Source organism: Pelophylax lessonae (assembly GCF_965119305.1).
Source record: "Pelophylax lessonae genome assembly, chromosome: 9".
Lineage (NCBI taxonomy): Eukaryota > Metazoa > Chordata > Amphibia > Anura > Ranidae > Pelophylax > Pelophylax lessonae.
In genome coordinates this window covers 223,967,591-223,990,613 of record NC_138776.1, presented here as the reverse complement: position 1 = coordinate 223,990,613, position 23,023 = coordinate 223,967,591, and the positions used below count along the sequence as shown (strand labels likewise).

At 47.5% G+C, this 23,023-nt stretch overlaps 1 protein-coding gene across 5 annotated transcripts in view; it reads left to right on the top strand.

The window, feature by feature from the left end:
- LOC309562497 (catenin delta-1-like) overlaps positions 1-23,023 on the top strand; it is a 707,773-nt gene that overhangs the window by 589,429 nt on the left and 95,321 nt on the right. For 3 of the 5 annotated variants that reach the window (XM_082266729.1, XM_082266727.1, XM_082266731.1), the window contains 2 exons: positions 9,593-9,666; positions 16,705-16,786. In XM_082266729.1, the coding sequence (XP_082122855.1) occupies positions 9,593-9,666; positions 16,705-16,767 (137 nt within the window). In that variant the 3' untranslated portion in view covers positions 16,768-16,786. The remainder of the gene's footprint in view (positions 1-9,592; positions 9,667-16,704; positions 16,787-23,023) is intronic. The other 2 variants (XM_082266730.1, XM_082266728.1) reach the window with 1 other exon arrangement.

Below are 23,023 nucleotides of genomic sequence, written 5' to 3'. Positions count from 1 at the left end.
TCTACATACCGCACAAGGATGATAAAGCAGAAAAGGCTATCATATAAAATACCTTTTAAACTGGAGGTAGTAAAATCTGCTAAAGAGCATGGAAACAGAGCAGCGGATAGACGTTTTGGGCCACTTCCAACTGAAACAATGATAAGAGAGTGGAGGTAACAGGAGGATCAGCTGCAAAAAGCAGATAAAAGTAAGCACACTTTTCGTAGGCATTCTGCAAAGTGGCCACAGTTAGATGTGGACATGAGAGAATGGATCACAGGTCACCGGAATGGCTTCTCAGTCTCTCTACAAAAATGATAATATATGAAGCCAAACGCATTGCTGTAGAGAAAGGCATTCAGGATTTTACTGGATCACCGTCGTGGTGCTACAGATTTATGAAGCGATCTGGCCTGCACACCAAAACTAGAATTGCGCAAAAAATGCCAAAAGAATATGAATTTAAGATTCTGTCCATAAATTTGTAATTGATGCCAGGAAGAAAAATGGTTTTGAAATTGGCTAGATTGAGAATATAGATGAAGTGCCACTAATCTTTGATGTACCATCTAATAAGACTGTTGATCTGAAAGGTGCCAAAACCATAACCGTGAAAACCTCAGGAAATGAGGGAACCCATTACACGGTTGTGTTGTCCTGCTGTGCAGACGGCACCAAATCGTTGCCCATGTTAATTTTCAAAAGGAAAACATTTCCAAAAGAAGTGATTCCACAAGGAGTTGTACATGTTCATGAGAAAGGATGGATGGACGAAAATGGAATGAGAGTATGGGTTGAAAAAGTGTGGTCCAAACGTCCTGGAGGAATTCTGAAAAAACCTGCCTTAGTATGTGTGAGAAGAAGCAGCTCAGAGACACTGGTAACATTGAGTGAGCGAACACCCGTGCAGCGTCGCCATGGAAGAGGAATTCGTAAGGAGGTTGCGAGAGATGCAGATTCAGCACAGGGCACCAGTGTCATCCCAGGTCCTGCTAGGATGGCATTAATCGGTGCGCTTCGATCTCTGGAAGGAAACGCTAGCCCATGAGCAGCGCCACCAGGGAAAGATACTCCCCTCCATTCAGAAAAGGTACTGGTCGCAGTATAGATTGCTGGAGCTGTTTTTGGGAGATACACCGCACAAGAAGCAGACAGCTAAGTTAAGCAGGCTGGTCTGGGCAGAGATGCGGTTGGAAGAGAGCTATAGAGCCCTCCGGTGGCATGTATCCCAAACATGCCCTTGGATAGTGGATGACAGCCCAAGGAAGGCTTTGGCTACGGCGGCCATGGACTGTTGTACGGGAAGCTGTCAGGGGACCCTAACTTTGGGAGCGATTTGCAGTGGCGGTTAGAGGAAATTATGGATTAGAGAGAGAGAGGATTCTGAACATCTCGGAAGTGCTCTGGGCACTGTAAGATATTGAGTTTCTGGCCATTTAGGAAGGGGAGCTGGTGATCGCCTACAGACGGTTGCTAGACTCTGCTCAGCGCCAGGGCTGGGCTCCCCTTGCCTGGGAATATCCAGAAGAATCGACAATATGGCACAGTGGTAGTGTTCTTTGCTCACCTGCACGGGACGAGCTTGGATGGAGGAATGCGTCTGTCCAGCCACTGGATAAAGGTATGGGAGAAGAGGAAGCCATCTTCATTCCCCAACCACAGGGAGACAGCAGCCCTGACCCCAATGGTGAAGATGGGACCGCGGTCTCTGCACCAGACCTACAGGGATGGTGGGTCAAGATCCCCAACCTACCCCGCAGGAATACCAGGAGGAGAAGGTAGGCGATCCCTCCTCTCTACAGCAGACCCCCAACCAGGTCCGGCGGGTAATATTCGCCTGTCCTCAACATACAAAAGGATGGAGTTCCTGTTGTAGTGGATGGGACTACAGTCTTCACTTGTATACCCCAGGGATGCTGGACAGTCAGCCCAGATCCCCAACAGCCTGATGAAGCGAGCCCTGCCACCCTGTCTTCTCTCCAGCGGCTGAAAGGACTCACAGGAGAAGGGCCAGTCCACGCTCATCTCCAGCGGCGCGGGTATGTTCTACAAGAGAGGCAGAGGTTGGCTTGGTGAGTAACGCTCTTTTCTGGACAATTTGCCCTGAGACCTGGGCATTCCTATAGGAACCATTCCGGAGCCCTACTGGGCACTCCTGATATACCCCTATCCCAGGACCCCCGGAGAGGAACAGGGCCCTTTACCCCTGTGCGGGGTGGGTATTTCCGGTGAGTGGGCTACCTGCCTTAGGGGTCACGAGCACCTCACCTACCACCCACCACGGGGTTGCTTCCCGTTTTTTTTTTTTTATATGAAGAATTCTCTCACTTATATGGACTAATTACGCCACTTTGTCACTTTATTGGACCACCAGTTTTTGTCACTTAGTTCATTTTACTTATATTTATTATTTTTGATACACCAGATATATGCAGCACAGTTTTTTTTTTTTTTGCTGTCACTGAGTCACTTTATTTTGGATCTCATCAATTATTTGCACTGGTCACCTTATCTATCTAAAAATTGTCATTTAATTTACACATTGCTCTTTATTGGACCCATTTATATTTATATTCTTTGTATGCACCTAGTCACTTTATATATTGTATTTTTTAAAATATATCATAAGGTTTGCACCTTTTACTCACTGTCACATCATATTTTAGCTTATTTTGTGATATTTACTTATCTTTGTGTAGTTTAGATATTTATTTATTTATCTTTGTACATTCTTTGTACACACCTGTCAAATTATTTACACATTTTCCAGTAGACAGTGCCATTCCCATACCTTGAATTTCATATTTTATATAGTGTCTGACTATATTTCTGGGAGGCTGCAGCCTACTCACCTACCCAATATATATATCCCTTAGCGCGGAGTTCAACACTTTTATTTTTCTATTACCTAGTGTATTTATCAAATCTCTCAAGTGGTGGTAAGAGTAGAAAAGCACCATGCATCCCACACCTTATTGACTCTATTAGGACAACCCCTGTGTTCAAAAATGAGTTTCTCATAGGGCAACGCCTGGTTCACCATTTTTAGCCATTTACAGACAGACGAGGGGTAGATTGGATCCACTTAGTTTGTGCTCTAAATACTTTCTTTGGCTGCTGTATAACTTTCAGGAGTAAAATGTATAAAATGTGCAAATATCTACACATGCAGTACTGTGCAAAAGTTTTAGGTGTGAAGGAATACTGCAAAGTAAGATTGCGTTTAAAAAAATATCTTTTATCAGTTATTTTTTATGCATTTACAAAATGCAAAGTGAGCGAACAGATGAAAATATTTAATCTAATCAATATTTGGTGTTCTTACCGTTTGGCTTCAAACCAGTATCAGTTCTTGTACACTTGCACAAAGTCAGGGATTTTGTAGGTTTTGAGTCAGGTGTGTATTAAACCAATTATACCAAGCAGGTGCTAATGATCATCAATTTCATATGTAGGTTAAAACAGTCATAAACAAAAACAGCTGTGTTAGGAGGCTTAAAACTTGGTGAGGAACAGCCAAATTCTGCTACTAAGGTGAGGTTGTGGAAGACTCATGTCACAGGGCATACACCATGGCAAGATTGAGCACAGCAACATGACACAAGGCAGCTGTTCAAGCTCTTTTGAAGAAGCACTAGGAAATCTGCAAATCTGATGAACCAGTGGTCGACCAAAGAAACTTAATGCAGCAGATGAAACACATCACGAGTACTTCCCTTTGACAGCAGTAGATGCCCAGCTCTGCCATCAACACAGAACTAGAAAAAAACAGTGATACTCGGGTACAACCATCTACTGTCTGGAGAAGTCCATGAAGACCACTTCTGGCCAGAAGAATTGCAGCCAAAAAGTAATACCTCTGACAAAGAAATAAGGCTAAATGAGTTACCTATGCACAAAACTGAGGTGCCAAAAAATGGCAGCAGGTGCTCTACACTGTTGAATCAAAATGTGATATATTTGGCTGTAGCAGGGAAGCGGTTTGTTTACAGAAGGGCTGGAGAGCGTTGCAAAAAAATTAGTTTCTGCAAGAAACAGTGTAGCGTGGTTGGGGTTCCTTGCAAGTTTACGGCTGCATTTCTGCAAATGGAGTTGAAGATTTGGTCAGGATCAATGGTGTCTTCAATGAAAGAAATACAGGCAGATACTTGGTATCCATCATTCCATACCATCAGGGAGATGTGATTGGTACCAAATTTATTCTGCAGCAGGACAAAGCACACTAAGAGCGCTGATCTCAACATTGTCGAGTCGGTCATCACTTGAAGAGACAGAATGATTTGAAGCCCCCTACGTCTACAGAAGATCTGTGGTTAGTTCTCCAAGATGTTTGGAACAACCTACATGCCTTCAAAAACTGTGTGAAAGTGTACCTAGAAGAATTTATCTTGTTTTAAGGGCAAAGGGTGATCACATCAAATAATGATTCGATTTGGATTTCTCTTCTGTTTACTTATTTTCTTAATTGATAAACTATTAATGAAAGTATTATTTACTGTAATTTGCAGCATTTTATCTCACCTGCCTAAAACGTTTGCACAGTAGTGCATGTTTCCATACACTGCTTTTTTTTTTTTTTTTTGCAACTTGTGATAAATTTTACATTTTCTCTATCGCTCATTGACAGACGTAGTCCTCGGTGATTCAACACCCTCGGGTTATGCTGCCCTCTACAGGAGTAGGACTAGACAGGAAAGAAAACGTTCTGGCCACACCCTAGGGGCAGTCCCAGAGGGTATATCCTCTCACTTCCTGCTCTAGCAAATCAGTTTTTTTCTGTCTAGTTAGGAGTAAGGACCTAGATACCTTGCTGGGATCTTTGGTCCTGGCAGGATTTTTTTCTTAGAAAAGATTTTTTAGACAGCTTTTTTTCTCCAGTGTTCCTGTGAGATCTTCAAGCAAGAAAGCTGAACTGGGCGACGAGCTGGATGTTGAGATCCAGTGGTCACCCCAGTTCAGCCTACGAGCGCGTGCAGGCCATAGCTCCGCGCTGGGTCGGCCGCGACATAGTCCCACTGGACGGGGACTGACCCTGCGAGTTAAACGTCTCGCTGAAACGCCAAAGACCATGAGTCACGGCGTCCGTATTGGTCGACAGCCCTCCTACCTCGGTGGAGAGGGGTACTGTCAGGAGTTGGCGCCCGCCTGGTTCCGGTATGGTGAGTAGTATGTTCCCCCTTTCCCCCTGACGGGTCTTGTGGTGAACGCGGGCCCCTCTCTGTAATGGTAAGGATGTGTTCCCCTCTATCCTATAACATGTCACAGATCCCCCTAATTGAGTGTGATTTTTGTGTACAAGAAGCCAGGAGGCTTGGTTTGGGAGCTGACAATCTAATTGTAAAAATGTGAAAATGATTGTAGTCAGTGGCAGTACTGGAACTTTACTGTGATAGTATAAGGTATCCTACCTGTCAGAAGCCACAGGGCGATGTCTATACATGTATACTGCATTCCAGATCATTCCTCCAGCTAAGCAGATGCCTCCGGACGGCCACGGACCGCATACGGCCCGCCAGGGTCTGGTACCGCCGACCATGCTGACCACCATGAGGGTGAAGGGTTGTGAGGCCGAGATCCTTCTGCAGACATGCCGCTATTCTGTGCAGGCCGCCGCCATTGTCTGGTAGATCGCACGAGGCCGCCATTTTGGTGTAGCCTCGTGTCTCCAGCATGGGGGCAGCCATGTTTGAGGTGACTCAAACACCTCATGGAGCCAGGGGGAGGCGCCGGCAGGCGTGTTAAGGGGCGGAGCCGCCTCCTTTACCCAGGAAATAGGGCCAAAGACTTCCTGTCTGTAACAAGACAAGCACTGAGCAAGCTGATGAAAACTTCTGTGCATCAGGGATGAGCCTTGGGGTCTCTCTCTCTCTCTCTCTCTATCTCTCGGGTCCAAAAAGGCAGGTAACACTGAGGGGCGCTGTTGCGACTGGGGGACACAAAAAAAAAAAAAAAGTTTTTTACTTTGTCATTTTTTGTCGCTGGCAAGTGTCTTGTATAATCATTAACCCTGCCGCATAGGTATCCCCACCTGATCCCCTCAAGGTGGCCGCAGGACCCTCCAGTACCCCACTTGTTTTTAATGCATTATCGGCAGTTTTGGAGTCTTTGGTATCCCGGGTGGAGGTGGCCTGTCAGGGACGGGGGTCAAGAAGCGACCCCCGCCTACCCCTATTGTTTATCAGATACTTCAGGGGCTGTTGTCTCAGGTAATATCTCCTCAGCAGTGAGGAGCACGTTTCTGCCTCCGCCATAGCACAAGAGTGGTGGATGCACTAGTTGTGTCCGTCCGGGAAACCTTTAGTCTTGAGGTTACACCGGCAGAGGTAGCTGAGACTGAGATTCCTTTTTGGTACTTGTTAGCCTACCAAAAGGGCGAAGGATTTTCCTTTACCCAAATGGGGTCGTTTTGAAACGAACCCCTGTTATTTCCAAACGCATGGCTAGGTGCTATCCGTTTGAGGAATTCCTCTTTATAGGATAGACCGTACCACCTGCTGTCTTGCCACAGACTGTTATGCCCCGTACACACGTGCAGATTATCTGCAGACTTTTGTCTGCAGACTTACCTTTTCTATGTAGTGCAAGGGCCTGCCGGATTGCATACAAATTGAAAATGTTTAGGTTTGACCTCATATTTATATGGTTTTGGTAAGTCTGCAGACAAAAGTCTGCAGATAATCTGCACGTGTGTATGGGGCGTTAGGATAAAAGGACCTCGTAACAACGAGGACCTTCCTTTTCTGCTCATAAAGAGTTGTTTGTTCCGCGAGGGCGGGCGATAAGGCGAAACCCTCCAAAGCCCCTTTAGAGGGGTTTCAAAGGGCGCTGGTCGGCTAAACAAAAAGTCCGGCTCAGCCAAGCCTGAAGATACAGCCTGATGCGCCCCTACCCATCTCTGGGGTGGGGGGGATGTCTTCATCGGTTTCTGGAGGACACAGGATCGAGTTTCGATCACTTCAACCGGTGCGATTCTTCCCTTCTAACATTGAACGGTTTCAGGGGTTCTATTCGAACCTATTCACAATGCCCAGGAAAGAGGGCAAGGTGCGTCCAAATCTGGACTTGGGAAGAAATAGAGTCCATCCGTACAGTGGTGGCCTCCCTGCATCAGGGGGATTTCCTGGCGTCCATAGACATTTAGGAGGCCTATCTTTATATCCCCATCATCGCAGGACATCAGCGTTTTTTCGCTTTCCCAAAGATCATCCCTGGTTCCCACCAGGAGACTGAACTATCTGGGCCTAAGGTTGGATACATCCTGGGCAAGAGAGTTTCTCCTTGCGGAGAAACTCCAGAAGGTTCAGTCAACGATTCGGATGTTGCTGTCCGTCAATTGGCTGGGACTGATGGTGGCCTTCTTAGAGGCAGTACCGTATACCCAGTCTCATACCCGAATTCTCCTGAAGGAGATTCTTTTTTAATGGAATCAGAATTCCGATTCCCTGGACAATCGGATCCGGTTGAGCGAGCGGACCAGGAAGTCTCCGATGCTCAACCAGGGGAAGTCATTTCTTCCGATAGTATCCAGATTACCAATAAGGGTATCGGAACTGAGAGCGATCAGATTTTGTCTGATTTACTGGATCGAGCAGCTCTAGAGCAGCCCGATTCGGATCCAATCGCATATGGCCTCTTCATCCAGAGGTTTTTCACTAGCTGTCCCTTCATTGGGACATCCCGGATGTGGATCTGTTGGCACCTTGGCTTAACAGGAAGGTGCGGAGGTTTGTAGCTCGAGCCGCGATCCTCTAGCGGACGCAGCAGAAACGCTGATCGCCCCGTGGGGGCAGTATCAGCTACGGCATGCCTTCCATCCTCTCAAGTTGCTGCGGGAACTTCTTCGCAGGATAGAGGTGGAGGGAATTCCAGTTATTCTGGAAATTCCGGACTGACCTCGTCGAGCCTGGTAAGCCGACTTGGTGAGGCTAGTCGCGGACGCTCCTTGGAGACTTCCTCTCAGGGAGGATTTGCGGTCTCAGGGACCGATCTTCCATCTTGCTTTACAGTCGCTGGCTTAATGGCCTGGCCATTGAGACCCAGGTACTGAAGGACAAGGGAGTGTCAGCTTCAGTTATTCCTACCTCCAGTTAAAGCAAGGAAAGCGACTTCCAGCACATGGAAGTCTTATATTGCATGGTGTGAATCTATTGGATTTCCCCCACATACCTATTCGGTGACCCGAATTTTGGTCTGTCTGCAACAAGGGGTTGAGCAGAAACTATCCTTGAGCACGATCAAGGGTCAGGTTTCCGGCGTTAGCGATCTTCTTTCAAGAAACCTTTGGCTAACATTCCTTGGTGCGGAATTTCATCCAGGGGGTGCGACATCTGGCTCCGCCAGTGCGCGCACCCTTACCGCCTGGGATCTTAATTTAGTGTGGTCGGTTCTTCAGAAACTTCTCTTTGAAGATATCAGGGAGATTCCCTTGCTTACATTAGCCCAGAAGGTGGCCGCCTTGGTGGCCATTACTTCTGCACGCAGGGTGTCAGAACTGGCCGCATTATCTTGTTGTTCCCCATATCTGGTGGTTCATAGGGATAAGGTGGTTCTTCTTCCGAATCCATCCTTCCTTCCTAAAGTGGTTTTCAGAGTTTTTCATCTGAATAAAAGTATTGTGTTACCTTCCCCGTGTCCTAAGACTAGCCATCCTTGGGAGTTTGCATTACACTCCTTGGATGGGGTTCAGAAGGATACACTTGACTACTACGAACTTGTTTTCGTAAGACGGACTCACTTTTTGTGATCACGGATAGCCCTTGAAGGGGGTTGCCTGTGTCTGCCGCGACCATATCTACATGGATCAGTCAGACGGTGGTACAGGCTTATTCTATTAAGGGTCGGAATTCTCCGTTCCCTGTTAGGGCGCACTTCACTCGAGCGCTCAGTACTTCCTGGGCCTATCGCCATCAGGCGTCAGTGGTCCAGGTATGTAAGGCGGCCACCTGGTCGTCGGTACATACCTTTACAAAATTTTATAAGATGTGATGGCATCGGCGGATGCCTCATTTGGCCGCAAGGTTTTGCAGGCCGCAATTTGAGGAGACCGGTGGTCTACCTCGGGGGTTTTTTTCTGTTGAAAAATTTCTGTTGAGTCTCATCATTGAGGATGAGCATTGTAAACTTCTAGTTGGCACTGGTTGGGCTTTCTAGATTGGATTTGATTTCCATTTTCCCACCCCTCATTTGTGGTACTGCTTTGGGATGTCCCGAGGGTGTTGAATCACCAAGGACTACGTCTGTCAATGAGCAATAGAGAAAAATGGATTTTTGTAAAATCTTACCGTAAAATCCTTTTCTCTTAGCTCATTGACAGACGTAGTACCCGCCCCTCTGTTTTTGAGTTGGGTTGGGTTAAATTCTCTAAACACTGCTTTGTGACATAACTGATTTGCTAGAGCAGGAAGTGAGAGGATATACCCTCTGGGACTGCCCCTAGGGTGTGGCCAGAATGTTTTCTTTCCTGTCTAGTCCTACTCCTGTAGAGGGCAGCATAACCCGAGGGTGTTGAATCACCGAGGACTACGTCTGTCAATGAGCTAAGAGAAAAGGATTTTACGGTAAGATTTTACAAAAATCAATTTTTTTCTAATTACATCTACATTTTCCCCAGATCCATTTAATGGGGAAAATAACTCTCACCTACTGAATCGTTCAGGAGATTTCTCTGAACTGGAGCCTCTTAAGGTAAATATGTGCACAACATGCATGCTTTTTATTTGTTTCACCTGTCCACATTGTCTTAATTACCTGAACAGTATCCCAATCTTAACCACTTTACCACGGGAGGATTTTGCTGTCTTCCGTCCAGGCCACTTTTTGCGATTCGGCGCTGTGCGAATTTAACTGACAATTGCGCGGTCGTGCGATGCTGTACCCAAACGAAATTTACGTCCTTTTTTTCCCACAAACAGAGCTTTCTTTTGGTGGTATTTGATCACCTGTGCGATTTTTACTTTTTGCGCTATAAACAAAAAAAGAGTGTGTATTTTGAAAAAATAACAATATTTTTCACATTTTTTTATATGAAATTCCCCCCAAAAAAATGTAAAAATCTAAATTTTTTAAAATTTTTGGCCAATTTGTTTTCTGCTACCTATGTTTGGTAAAAAAAAAATCACTAAGCGTATTTTGATTGGTTTGCGCAAAAGTTATTGTGTTTACTAACAAAGGGAAAGATTTCTGTCATTTTTGGTGTTTTTTTTTTTTTAACGCGTAATGGCGGCGATCTGCGATTTTTTTTTTGTGGGACTGCGACATTGCGGCGGACAGATCGGACACTTGACTGACATTTTTGACACTTTTGGGGGTACCAGTGACATTACTGCAGTAATCAGTGCTATATATATGCACTGTTACTGTAAAAATTACACTGGCAGGGAAGGGGTTAATTTTTTTGGAGAGGGAGGGGTTAATGTATGCCTGGAGCTTACTGACGTGTGGGGGGGGGGGAGGTGACTGTGTGACACAAGGACAGATCGAGGGTTCAACTATGCTGAACCCTGCAATCTGACCCTGCCTGTCACTTCAGAGATCCGCCCGCTGTGTTTACACACAGCGGGCGGATCTCCAGACTCGATCCCCGACGATCGGGTAATAGCAGCGGCTATCGCCGCCGCTCCTCCCCTGGCCCGACTCCCGCTGTGACTGAAAACAGCGGGAGCGAGCCTGCGGCGGCGCGCGTGCCGCCCACAAGGGGTGGAGTCCAGCGACGTAGGTCTACGTCGCTGGACGGGAACGAGCCACTTTGCTGCAGTAGCAGCAAAGTGAGCAGAGGTAAAGTGGTTAACCTTCACCCTTATCAAAAAATTTACAGCGTTTTTTGTAACAATTTTTATGCGTATATATAAATGCCCCTATTTAAAGATATTTCTCTTACGTCCTCCGACAGTCGCCGCCTCTCCATATTCGTCACAATGGGGTAATTGACCTTTGCTCCGTAGGAGTATCTAGGCAACAGAATATGTCAATATTAAAGCTTTTAGCATATCCCACCCCCAGGGGGTGGTCCCCTCAGTCAATACCCTCCTGCTTCCTGTTCCATACCTCAGTTTCATTGTCTAGCTTTCAGGAGTTAGCTGGCTGTTTCTGTGCTGGGTCATTTTGTCTCAGCCTTTATCTTCTTTTTGATTTTATTTGAGTTTTTTTCTCTCTCTTTACTTAGCTGTTACTTTTGTCAGCATTAGTTAGTTCTTCTGATGAAGAGGATCGTGCGGGCTGGGTCTCGGGCTGGCCGCAGGTTGTGGGCCAGTGGCTTCCCAGCCTGCCATCAAGCGTTCAGTCAGGTATTTTTTCCTGGCATTGGTGAACGACCCATCCCTGTTCGCTGCAGGGATGCTGTGGTGAGGTGGCTACCTCACTGGACGCCATGCGGTTTCGCACCGCAGTTCTACTGCGTCCTGGCTGCGACTCTCCCTGTCCCATGTGCAGTGGCTTGATCGCTTGTGCAGGTTCCCCACGCCATTCAGAAGGTAAGTGTACTCTGTGTGGGGACCTGTCTGTTTAGTGGGTGTCAGTCTGGGACTGTGTAACCCTGCATGTCTGTTCACACTGTTGGGCTCCCTGTCTGGATGCTGCTGTGGGCTGCAAGGAGGGGGGCTATGATACACTGTTTTGTGTTACAAACTGTGTGATTCTCTGTGTGACATGCTGTATGTTGTAGGGCATGCTGTGGTACATGTTTTGTGCAACATGCGGCGGCCGCTGCTGCGGTCCGCCATTTTATTAATAGCTGCAGGCATGTGAGGGCTTCTTCTGTATGCTGGGAGCGGCGTTTTTGGCGCCAAGCGCCGCCTTTTTGGCGGCGATCGCTCCGGCCTCATGTAGCACTGCATTTGCTTCCTCCCCCGGCGGCCATTTTTTGTAGCCTTCCATAGGCTTTATAGGAGCAGCTTCTCTTGCATCACTTCCTTTTCCCTGGGCACACCGATCGATACAGCAGCAGCAGTGATCTCTCCAGGTTTTTATCCTCTTTAGTCCTGTGTTCCTTGCCTGAGTTTGTAGTTTTCCCTGTGGGGGTCGACTTGTGCTGGTGTGTGTGAGCGGTGGGCTGCGCTCGCCGCGCTTTTAAAGGGGCAGTTACCCTTTTTCTCCTGCACACTTCTGGGGGCATGGATTCTCAGGAAAGCAAATTTCCTCCCACTTTACTGGGAGGCCAAGGGGCTGCTGCTGTTTCCCCTGAGGGGGGCGATTTGGCCACAGTTGTGGCTAACCTTGCTGCTCAGGTACAGATGCTTGTGGCTGCTCAATCCACTAAACGGCCCAGAGTTTCAAACTCCTCTGATTCAGAGGGCGATGGTGATGGGGCTGCTATGGCTGGGGTCCCCTTATCGGGGTCCCGTTCGTCCCTGGACTTTGCAGGGTCGGAGGGGGATGCTGAGGTTGAGGGGGTTGATGATTCTCCCCCTGGCTCGTCTGAAGAGCTTGCAATCATGGATGAATTGGTTGCTTCTATCAAACAAACGTTGCATTTACAGGATGAACCGTGTCCGTCTGCCGTTCTGGCTTCTTATGGGACACAGCGGAGACGCAAAACATCACAGGTTTTTCCTTGCACTGAGGATTTTCAGCGCGCTGTTAGTGAACAATGGCGCAATCTAAAAAAGCCTTTTGCTGTGCCAAGTAGGTTTAAACTGCGTTATCCCTTCACGCCCGCCACTGATGAACGCTGGTGTGTGCCACCTCCGGTGGTTTTGAATAAATCCACTGCGATTCCGGCAGAGGATACCCCGTGTTCCGGGAACCTACGGACAGGAGACTGGAGTCTCTTGCCCGCCATACTTACTCGGTTACCGGTTCCATGCTAAAAGCAATTTTTGCTTCCCTTATGGCAGCTCAGGCTGTCGCGGATTGGACGCAAGTACTCAGGCGCGTCCTGGTGGCTGATTCTGCCCCGCCGACAACATTGGCTATGGTGGATCAGATTCATCAGGGTGTCATGTATTAGTGTGATGCGGAATTGGATGTAATTCCTTTGGCTGCACGTGTGCACAGCGTGGCGGTGTTGACACGCCGTTTGATTTGGCTGAAATGTTGGTCTGTGGACCAATCTTCTCGCAAGACTTTGGCTAATTTGCCCTATACGGGATCTCGCCTTTTTGGCGACTCACTGGATACGCTGATTAAGGGGATCTCTGGGGGTAAGAGCACGCTCTTGCCCCAATCTCACAAGGCTAAGGGCGTTCCAGGTAAGAAGCATGCTTCGTTTAGGCCTTCTCAGGGGTCCTTTCGTGCCTCTCGGTCTCACTATAAGGGCAAGCCCTTCAAGGGTCAAGGCTCCCAAAAGAAACCGTGGGCAGGTAAGCAGAAGTCCGGCCAGTCCGGGTCCGCTGCTAATAACAATGCGACCTGAAGGGACGCCCTCACCCAGTTCTGGGGTGGGGGGACGTTTGCTCGGTTTTCTTGGCTGGCCCGCGTTCGGGACAGGTGGGTTCAGGAGATCGTTCGGTCCGGGTACAAGATCGAGTTCCTGTCTCGGCCGGCGACCAGGTTTTTTCCCTCAAACCTTCAACTGTCTCCGGAGCGTTTGCGGGATCTGCACCTGGCGGTGCAGGACCTGCGGGCTCAGGGAGTGGTGGTTCCGGTGCCTCATCGGGACAGATTTCGGGGATTCTATTCAAATCTGTTCACTGTGCCCAGAAAGGAGGGCAAGGTGCGTCCAATTCTGAACCGCTTTGTGCGGGTTCGCAAGTTCCGCATGGAATCCCTGCGCTCGGTGGTGGCTGCTCTAGTTCCGGGAGAATTCATGGCCTCCATCGACTTGAAGGATGTGTACCTACACATCCCCATTTTCGAGGGTCACCAAAGGTACCTTCGATTCGCCATTGCGGAGGATCATTATCAATTTGTAGCGTTACCTTTCGGTCTCGCTTCGGCTCCGCGGGTTTTCACCAAGGTGCTTGCATCGGTTCTGGCCTTACTGAGAGCCCAGGGTATCTCAATCCTGGGGTATCTGGACGACATTCTGGTTCGGTCTGCGACCAGTCAGGGTCTGGTGAAGGACCTGTCCGTCACGATGCAGACTCTGCAGGAGTTTGGTTGGACGATAAACTTCCCAAAATCGACGCTGTGGCCGTCCAGTTCGGGTGCAGACGGACAATGCCACAGCGGTGGCCTACATCAACCACCAAGGGGGCACCAGGAGTGCCCGAGCGGCTCGGGAAGTAGCCGACATTCTGTCTTGGGCCGAGACGCACGTCCCGGCGATAACGGCAGTTCACATTCCAGGGGTGGAGAACTGGCAGGCGGATTATTTGAGCCGCCAGACTCTGGACCAGGGGGAATGGTCACTCCACCCGGAGGTCTTCCAGATGTTGTGCGCGAAGTGGGGTCTTCCGGATGTGGACCTGTTCGCGTCTCGTCTGAACAACAAGGTGGGAAGGTTCGTGGCAAGGACGCGCGATCCTCGGGCAGACGCGTCAGAGGCTCCGTGGCATCAGTATCGCCTGATGTATGCATTCCCACCAATTCAGTTGCTGTCCCGGTTCCTTCGCAGGTTGTCCTCGGAACCAAGAATGGTGATTCTGGTGGCGCCACACTGGCCCCGCCGGTCTTGGTACGCAGACCTCGCAAATCTGGCGGTCGACGCTCCATGGCGTCTGCCTCTTCGGGAAGATCTTCTGTCTCAAGGACCGATATTCCATCCTGCTTTACAGTCGCTGGCTTTGACGGCCTGGCTGTTGAAACCGAGGTCCTGAAGGATAGGGGTCTCTCTCCGGAGGTCATTCATACTTTGATCAATGCTAGAAAGGCCTCTTCGGGGAAGATTTACTACCGTACTTGGAAGGCCTATTTTGCCTGGTGTGAGTCCAGGGGGTATTCCCCTCGCTCATACTCGGTCTCAAGAGTGTTGGCTTTCCTTCAAACGGGCGTGGACCAGCGTTTGGCGTTGGCCACGATTAAGGGTCAGATTTCTGCTCTGGCCGTTCTTTTTCAACGCCCTGTGGCGTCTAATTCTCTGGTTGGCACCTTTGTTCAAGGGGTGCGACACCTGGTCCCTCCTAGGAGGGAGCCTTTACCTCCATGGGACTTGAATCTTGTTCTGTCCGTGTTACAACATGCTCCTTTTGAAAAGATCAGGAAGATCTCGTTGCCTCTGTTGTCCAAGAAGGTCGCCTTTTTGGTGGCGATCACTTCGGCTCGCAGAGTTTCGGAGCTGGCGGCTTTATCCTGCAGGTCTCCGTATCTGGTACTCCACTTGGATAAGGTGGTCTTGCGACCTAATCCTTCTTTTCTTCCGAAAAGGATTTCGGAATTTCACCTCAATGAGGACATTGTCTTGCCTTCGCTTTGCGCGAAGCCTAAGCATCCGAAGGAGGTGGCTTTACATGCCTTGGATGTTGTTCGGGCGATCAGGGTTTACCTGTCAGCGACTAAATCTTTTCGCAAGACGGATTCCTTCTTTGTCCTTCCTGAGGGTCCTCTGAAGGGCTTGGCGGCGTCGGCTTCTACCATCGCCAAATGGATCAGACAGACCATTGAGCAGGCATATGCTTTGAAGGGGAAAGTTCCCCCTATGCCTGTGAAGGCGCACTCTACCAGATCTCTGAGTACGTCTTGGGCCTGTCATCATCGGGCTTCTGTGGCCCAGGTGTGTAAGGCGGCGACTTGGTCGTCCGTTCACACCTTCTCAAAGTTCTACAAAGTGGATGTTCAGGCATCGGCAGATGCTTCCTTTGGCCGCAAGGTTGTTAGTGCGGCAGTACCTTAGGGTCCCTTGTTTTTGGGCCCTTGGCTGTTTGGGATGTTTTTATCCCGGAGTTATTTGTTTTCCTGGGTTGTTGCTTCTGTTGAGCAAGGTTTTTTTTTTTTCCATGCTGCCCAGCTGGTTTCCTTCCTTTGGTAAGGTTGCTTTCTCTGATATGGGTCCGGCGTTGCCTTAGGCGCGGCTGCGTTTTCCCACCCCTGATGCATACACTGCTTTGGGATGTCCCCATTGTGACGAATATGGAGAGGCGGCGACTGTCGGAGGACGTAAGAGAAAACTGAATTTTTGTAAAATCTTACCTGTAAAATTTCTTTCTCTGAGTCCTCCGACAGTCGCCGCCCCCGCCCCTCTTTTGGGGTTTGTTTATGTACTCTTCTGCTATTCTACTGAAACTGAGGTATGGAACAGGAAGCAGGAGGGTATTGACTGAGGGGACCACCCCCTGGGGGTGGGATATGCTAAAAGCTTTAATATTGACATATTCTGTTGCCTAGCTACTCCTATGGAGCAAAGGTCAATTACCCCATTGTGACGAATATGGAGAGGCGGCGACTGTCGGAGGACTCAGAGAAAGGAATTTTACAGGTAAGATTTTACAAAAATTCCGTTTTTGTCACCCATTTAAAAATTGTAGGTAAAAGCACAGAATCAAGTATTTTAAATGGTTACTTGCAGTCTTTCCCTTTCCAGAAATTACTTTTATTGCTTGATCACTGTTTCTCTATGTACTGCAGTAAATACAGAGTAGAAAATATCAGTGTAATTTATTGTTTCACCTGTCCACATTGTCTTAATTACCTGAACAGTATCCCAATCTTAAATTTAAAGATATTCTGTCACCCATTTAAAAATTGTAGTTAAAAGCACAGAATCAAGTATTTTAAATGGTTACTTGCAGTCTTTCCCTTTCCAGAAATTACTTTTATTGTACTGCTGAGATGAAATGTCAGACTGTCACCTCATCTGTGTTCATACTGTGTTGTGACTTTTCATCTCATCACTAACCCTCTCTGTCACAGGAAAGATCCCTCAGTACTGGGGGATCTTTGGATCTTGGGGATGCTGAAGACCAACCAGTCTAATCACACACCTTTCACATGTGTATGTAAAGCCACCTTTTTCATTTTCTTTTTTTTTTTTTTTCATTTTGTTTTAACTGTCATAGTTATGGCGTGTTCTTGGTAAAATAGTTTCCTTTTCCTAAGGAGTAACGCATCCAGGGCTCAATTCACTTAGCATTATTGCATTCAATATTTAGGTCACATGATTCATTTCAACCATATATCACATGCGATAAATAAAAAGTCCATCTACTTTATTGTTCCTGTGGTAAATACTGCAAAACCAACAGACACTAAATACCTCATAACATGCAGTATGCACTAAAGATCAATTCATTTAAAAAATAACACAGTAGTTAATAAGTTCCTGGTCTAGCCTTTTCCTATTTGAATGTACACTGCTCAAAAAAATAAAAGGAACACTTATTAAACAGGGTATAGCATCAAGTCAAATAAACTCCTGGTATATTGATCTGGTCAGTTAAGTAGCAGAGGGGGTTTATGAAATTAACAGGTGCACTAGATGGGCAACAATGAGACAACCTTGAAAACAGGAATGGTTTTGCAGGTGGAGACCACTGACATGTTTTTCTCTACTCTACTCTTTTCTGACTGTTTTTCACTAATTTTGCATTTGGCTAGGTTCAGTATCCCTACTGGTAGCATCAGGCGATACCTGGACTCTATAGAGGTTGCACAGGCAGTCGAACTTCCTTAGGATGGCACATCAATATGTTCCATTGCCAGAAGATTTGCTGTGTCTCCCAGCACAGTCTTTAAGCGCATGGAGATTCCAGCAGATAGGCAGTTACTCTAGGAGAGCTGGACAGGGCTGTAGAATGCCACTAACCCTTCAGCAGAACCAGTATCTGCTCCTTTGTGCAAGAAGTAACAGGATAAGCACTGCCAGAGCCCTACAAAATGACCTCCAGCAGGCCACTAGTGTGAATGTCTCTGACCAAACCGAAACAGTCTTCATGAGGGTGACCTGAGGGCCTGACATCCTATAGTGGGCCCTGTGCTCACTGCTCTTGCACAGTGGAGATCAATTGGCATTTGCCATTGAACACAAGAATTGACATGTCTGCCACTGGCACCCTGTGCTTTTCACAGATGAGAGCAGATTCACCGTGAGCACATGTGACAGACGTAAAAAGGGTCAGGAGAAGCCGTGTAGATTGTTATGCTGCCTGTAACATCAGTCAGCATGACTGGTTTGGTGGTGGGTCAGTGATGGTCTGGGGAGGCATATCCATGGAGAGACACATAGACCTCTACAGGCTAGACAATGGCACCCTGACTGCCATTAGCTATCGGGATGAAATCTTTGGAGCCATTGTCAGACCCTACACTGGTGCAGTGTGCCCTGGGTTCCTCCTGGTGCATGACAATGCCCAGCTTCATGTGGCGAGTGTATGCAGCCAGTTCTGGGGGATGAAGGAATCGATTCCATTGAATGGCCCCTATGCTCGCCTGACCTAAATCCAAAAGAATACCTCTGGGACATTGTTTCGGTCCATCTGGCAGCGGCAGGTTGCACCTCAGTCTGTTCAGGAGCTATGTGATGCCCTGGTCCAGATCTGAGAGGAAATACCCCAGGACTTCGGCCATCGTCTAATTAGGAGTATACCCTGACGTGGTCAGGCATGCATACAAGCACGTGGGGGCCATACAAACTACTGAGTACCATTTTGATTTGCTGCAATGAAATTTCAGCAAAATGGACTAGCCTGCTGCATAATTTTTTCACTTTGATTTTCAGGGTGTCTTTGAATTCAGCCCTCTGTAGGTTAATAATTTTAATTTTAAACGATGTGGCATCCTTTTGTTCCTAACACATTACTCAATCCATTTGTATAGATATCCAGCATGAGATTTTTACCCATTGAGATCTGATGTGTTTTCAAAGTGTTCCATTAATTTTTTTGAGCAGTGTATTATTTAAAGCGGAACTATACTCACCTTCAGTCCAGCGATGTGGTGTTCCTGGAACTCCCTGCTGGCCACTGATATCTTTGGGCAGCTGGCTTCCAGATCTCGATCAGCAGCCACTGTCATTGGTCAGGCCAAGATGACATCACTCTGCATGAGTTTCGTCAGCTCAAGCATTGTGAAATGTGTGCAGTGAACTGCTTGTGACAGTTTCAGCTCAAAAGGTGCTGGTTGTCAAGTAGCTGGCACCCGCTGGCATCCTTAACAGCCAGTGACTCATTCCTGCCCTGCTTATCCAGCTGTCAGCAGAGGATTCCCCTGCTGACAGGCAACTGTAAACAAAGGAGCACTGACAGTGTTTAACCACTTCCCCTCCAGTGTTCCTGCATTTACGTCCTGGATGAGAAGCATTTATACCAGCATCATGGTTGGAGCTCAACATTTCCAGTCTGCAATCAGCTTTACTGTTAAAGTGATCTGAGCGACTCTACAGTCGCAGAATCAAATTTACAGGGCTCAGAATGGGACCTCCCACCGCTATTCCCAGATTTTCTTGCCCACTGAGACAGATGAAGCTATAAGCAATGAGAATTTTATCTCTTCTGGTTTTGGTGTTTTGTTAGCAGGTTTTGGTTTGATTGGCTCCGTTGGAGGGCAGAGGAGGGATCAGGGGTCCTCTAGATCCCTAATCTTTCAATAAAGAGTATCTGTCACTGCCCAAGCTACCATCCCTTGCTACATAGTTTGGTTGAAAAAAGACACTAGTCCAACCAACAAGAAAAAGATGAAAGCCCCCATATACTCAATCCTATACGCACAGTTGATCCAGAAAAAGGCACAAAAATAAAAACAAAGCATGATTCAATTCACTCCAGTGGGGGCAAAAAATTCCTTCCTGATCCCCGGGTGTCAAACCGATATTCTCTGGATTAACTATGCCTGGTGGTGTTACCTCTAAATATTCAGTTATATTATCTACATTTAGGAATGCATCCAGGCCTTTTTTAAAACAATCTACTGAACTGGCAAGAACCAGTTCCTGAGGAAGTCTATTCCACATTTTTACAGCTCTAACTGTGACAAAGCTTTTCCATATGTGGAGGTTAAATCCCCTTTCCTCCAGACGTAAAGAATGCCCCATTGTCCTTTTCTATTGACTTAAAAGTGAATAGCTCTACACCAAGTTAACTATATGGACCCACTTTGTAATTATACATGTTGATCCTATGCCCCCTAAATCTCTTCTCAAGATAGACTAAATTTAGTTCAACTACCGTATTTTCCTGCGTATAAGACGACTGGGAGTATAAGACGGCCCCCCTAATTTTCAAGTTAAAACCTAGGTTTTGGGCTATACTCGCCGTATAAAACTACCCCCCTTCCGAAGCAAAGCAACACCATTGAAAAACATCAGATTTCTCATAGATCTCCAAGGTTCCCCAAGTACTATAATACATGTAATCTCTCATAATATCTCCAAGGTACCCCAAGTATAAGTATTACCAGTAGATGTAATCTCAAGACGCTCGCTGTGTGGGAATCTTTTACCGGTATACCGTATGTACCGTAGCTTCGGCTACATACAGTATACCACGCTGAGCCAATCACAGTGAGCAATGTATTCTTACATAGTTACATAGTTAGTGAGGCCGAAAAAAGACACAAGTCCATCCAGTTCAACCTATGATGTGTGTGTGTGTTTGCTTTTAACCGTACATTGTATACCCCTGTATGTTGTGGTCTTTAAGGTGTCCATCCAATAGTTTTTTTGAAACTATCAATGCTCCCCGCTGATACGACTGCTTGTGGAAGAGAATTCCACATCCTTACCTCTCTTACAGTGAAGAACCCCTTACGCACTTTAAGGTTAAACCGCCTTTCCTCAAGTTTTAGTGAGTGGCCACGTGTCTTATTGTATCTCCTTTCTCTGAATAGTTTGTTCCTTATGCTAGGGTCGCCAGTACAGTATTTGTACATTGATATCATATCCCCCCTCAATCGTCTCTTCTCCAGAGAGAATAGGTTCAGTGCTTGTAGTCTTTCCTCATAGCTGATGTCCTCCATTCCCCTAATTATTTTTGTTGCCCTTCTCTGGACTTTCTCCAGTTCCAGCACATCCTTCCTGAGGACCGGTGCCCAGAACTGGACACCATACTCCAGATGTGGCCGGACCAGAGTCTTGTAGAGTGGAAGAATAATCTCTTTATTTCTGGAGTGAATCCCCTTTTTTATACAACCCAGTATTCTGTTGGCTTTGCTTGTGGCGGCTTGGCATTGCATGCCACTGCCAAGCCTGTTGTCTACCAGTACCCCCAGGTCCCTTTCCATCCTAGACTCACCAGAGGTTCCCCCCTATTCTTTTATTGAATGCAAAGCCTGCTCGGATTGGCAGAGTCAGAGAGGCGGGCTGATGTTACTCTGCCAATCCGAGCAGGCTCTGCATTCAATAATAGAATACATCGTTGATTGCCTCAGCGCGGTATACTGTATGTAGCCTGAGCTACGGTACATACGGTATACCGGTACAGGATTCCCACACAGCCAGCGTCTTGAGAGATTACATCTACCGGTAATACTTATACTTAGGTTGGAGATATTATACTCGACGTATAAGACGACCCCCCATTTTTGGGGGATTTTTTTGAGGTTTAAAAGTAGTCTTATACGCCAGAAAATACAGTAATCTTTCCTTATAGCTGACCACCTCCATGCCTCTTATTGGTTTAGTTGTCCTTCTCGGCACTTTCTTCAGTTCTACGTTATCCTTTTTTGCCCAAAACTGAACATCATATTCCAGTTGAGGTATTGTTAATGATTTGTACAGGGGACACAATGTCTCTCCCTGCAGTCTGTACCTCATTTAATACAAGAGAGGATTTTTCAAGATTTAGAAATTTTTTGAGATTTTCTCAAGTACATTTGTTTCTCTGTCGCTCATTGGCAGACGCAGTCCTCCTTGATTCATATCAACTCGGGTTATACTGCCCTCTACAGGAGTAGGACTAGACAGGAAAGAAAACGTACTGGCCACACCTTAGGGGCAGTCCCAGAGGGTTTATCCTCTCTCTCTCTGCTACAGCAAGTCAGTTATTTTCTGTCTAGTTAGGAGTAAGGACCTAAGTTCCTTGCTGGGATCTTTGGTCCTGGCAAGATTTTTTAGAAATACTTTTTTAGGCAGCTTTTCTTCTCCACTGTTCCTGTGAGATCTTCAAGTAAGTACGCTGAAACTGGGCGACGGGCTGGATGTTGAGATCCAGTGGTCACCCCAGTTCAGCCTGCGAGCGCGTGCAGGCCCTAGCTCCGCGCTGGGTCGGCCGCAAAATAGTCCCACTGGACGGGGACTGACCCTGCGAGTTAAACGTCTCGCCTGGACGCCAATGACCAGTTACAAACTGAGTCACGGCGTCCGTATTGGTCAACAGCCCCCCCCCACTCCGGTGGAGAGGGGATCTGTCAGGAGTTGGCGCCCGCCTGGTTCCGGTATGGTGAGTAAAATGTTCCCCTCTCTCCCTGTCGGGTTTGTTGGTGGACACGGGCCCCTCTCTGGGATGGATCTCAAGAGGGGGATCAAATGACACCTGTTAGGATTAACAGGTGTCATTTGATCCCCCTCTTGAGAGCTTGGTTTGGGAGCTGACTATCTATAGTCACTATATGACACTGTAAGGAAAAGGCATTACTGTTGAAGGTATAGAGGTATCCTACCTGACATAATGTGCTATACAGGCCGATGCCTATGCCTGGATTACCGCATCCACAGGTCGCCATCCGTCCATAAAGCCGGTCACCTCCCGCAGACCGCACAGCCTCCCGCAGGCCGCATAGGCCAAGGACTACCTCCCGCAGGCCGCACAGGCCGAGCGCACACCTCCCGTAGGCCGCTGCTACCTTGCAAGCCGCCGCTATCCTCCACAGGCCGTCGCCATTTTCCTGCAGATCGCACGGGGCCGCCATATAGGCGTAGCCTCGTGTCTCTAGCATGGGGGCGGCCATGTTTGAGGTGACCAAACACCTCGAGGAGCAATTGGGAGGCGCCGGAAGGCGTGTAAAGGGGCGGGGCCGCCTCCTTTGCCCGGGAAAGCAAGCCAAAGACTTCCTGTCTGTGCTGGAAGCAGGTTGTATAGAAACTTCTGAGCATCAGGTGGTGAGCCTTGGGGTCTCTCTCTCTCTCTCTCTCTGTAGGGGTCCAAAAGCAGGTAACACTGAGGGGCGCTGCTGCGCTGGGGGACTAAAGAAAAAAAAAAAAGTTTTCTTTTTTGATTGCAATTATTTTTTTCTGGCAAGTGTCTTGTATAATCATGGACCCTGCCACACATGTATCCCCAAAAAAGATAAGTGCTATACA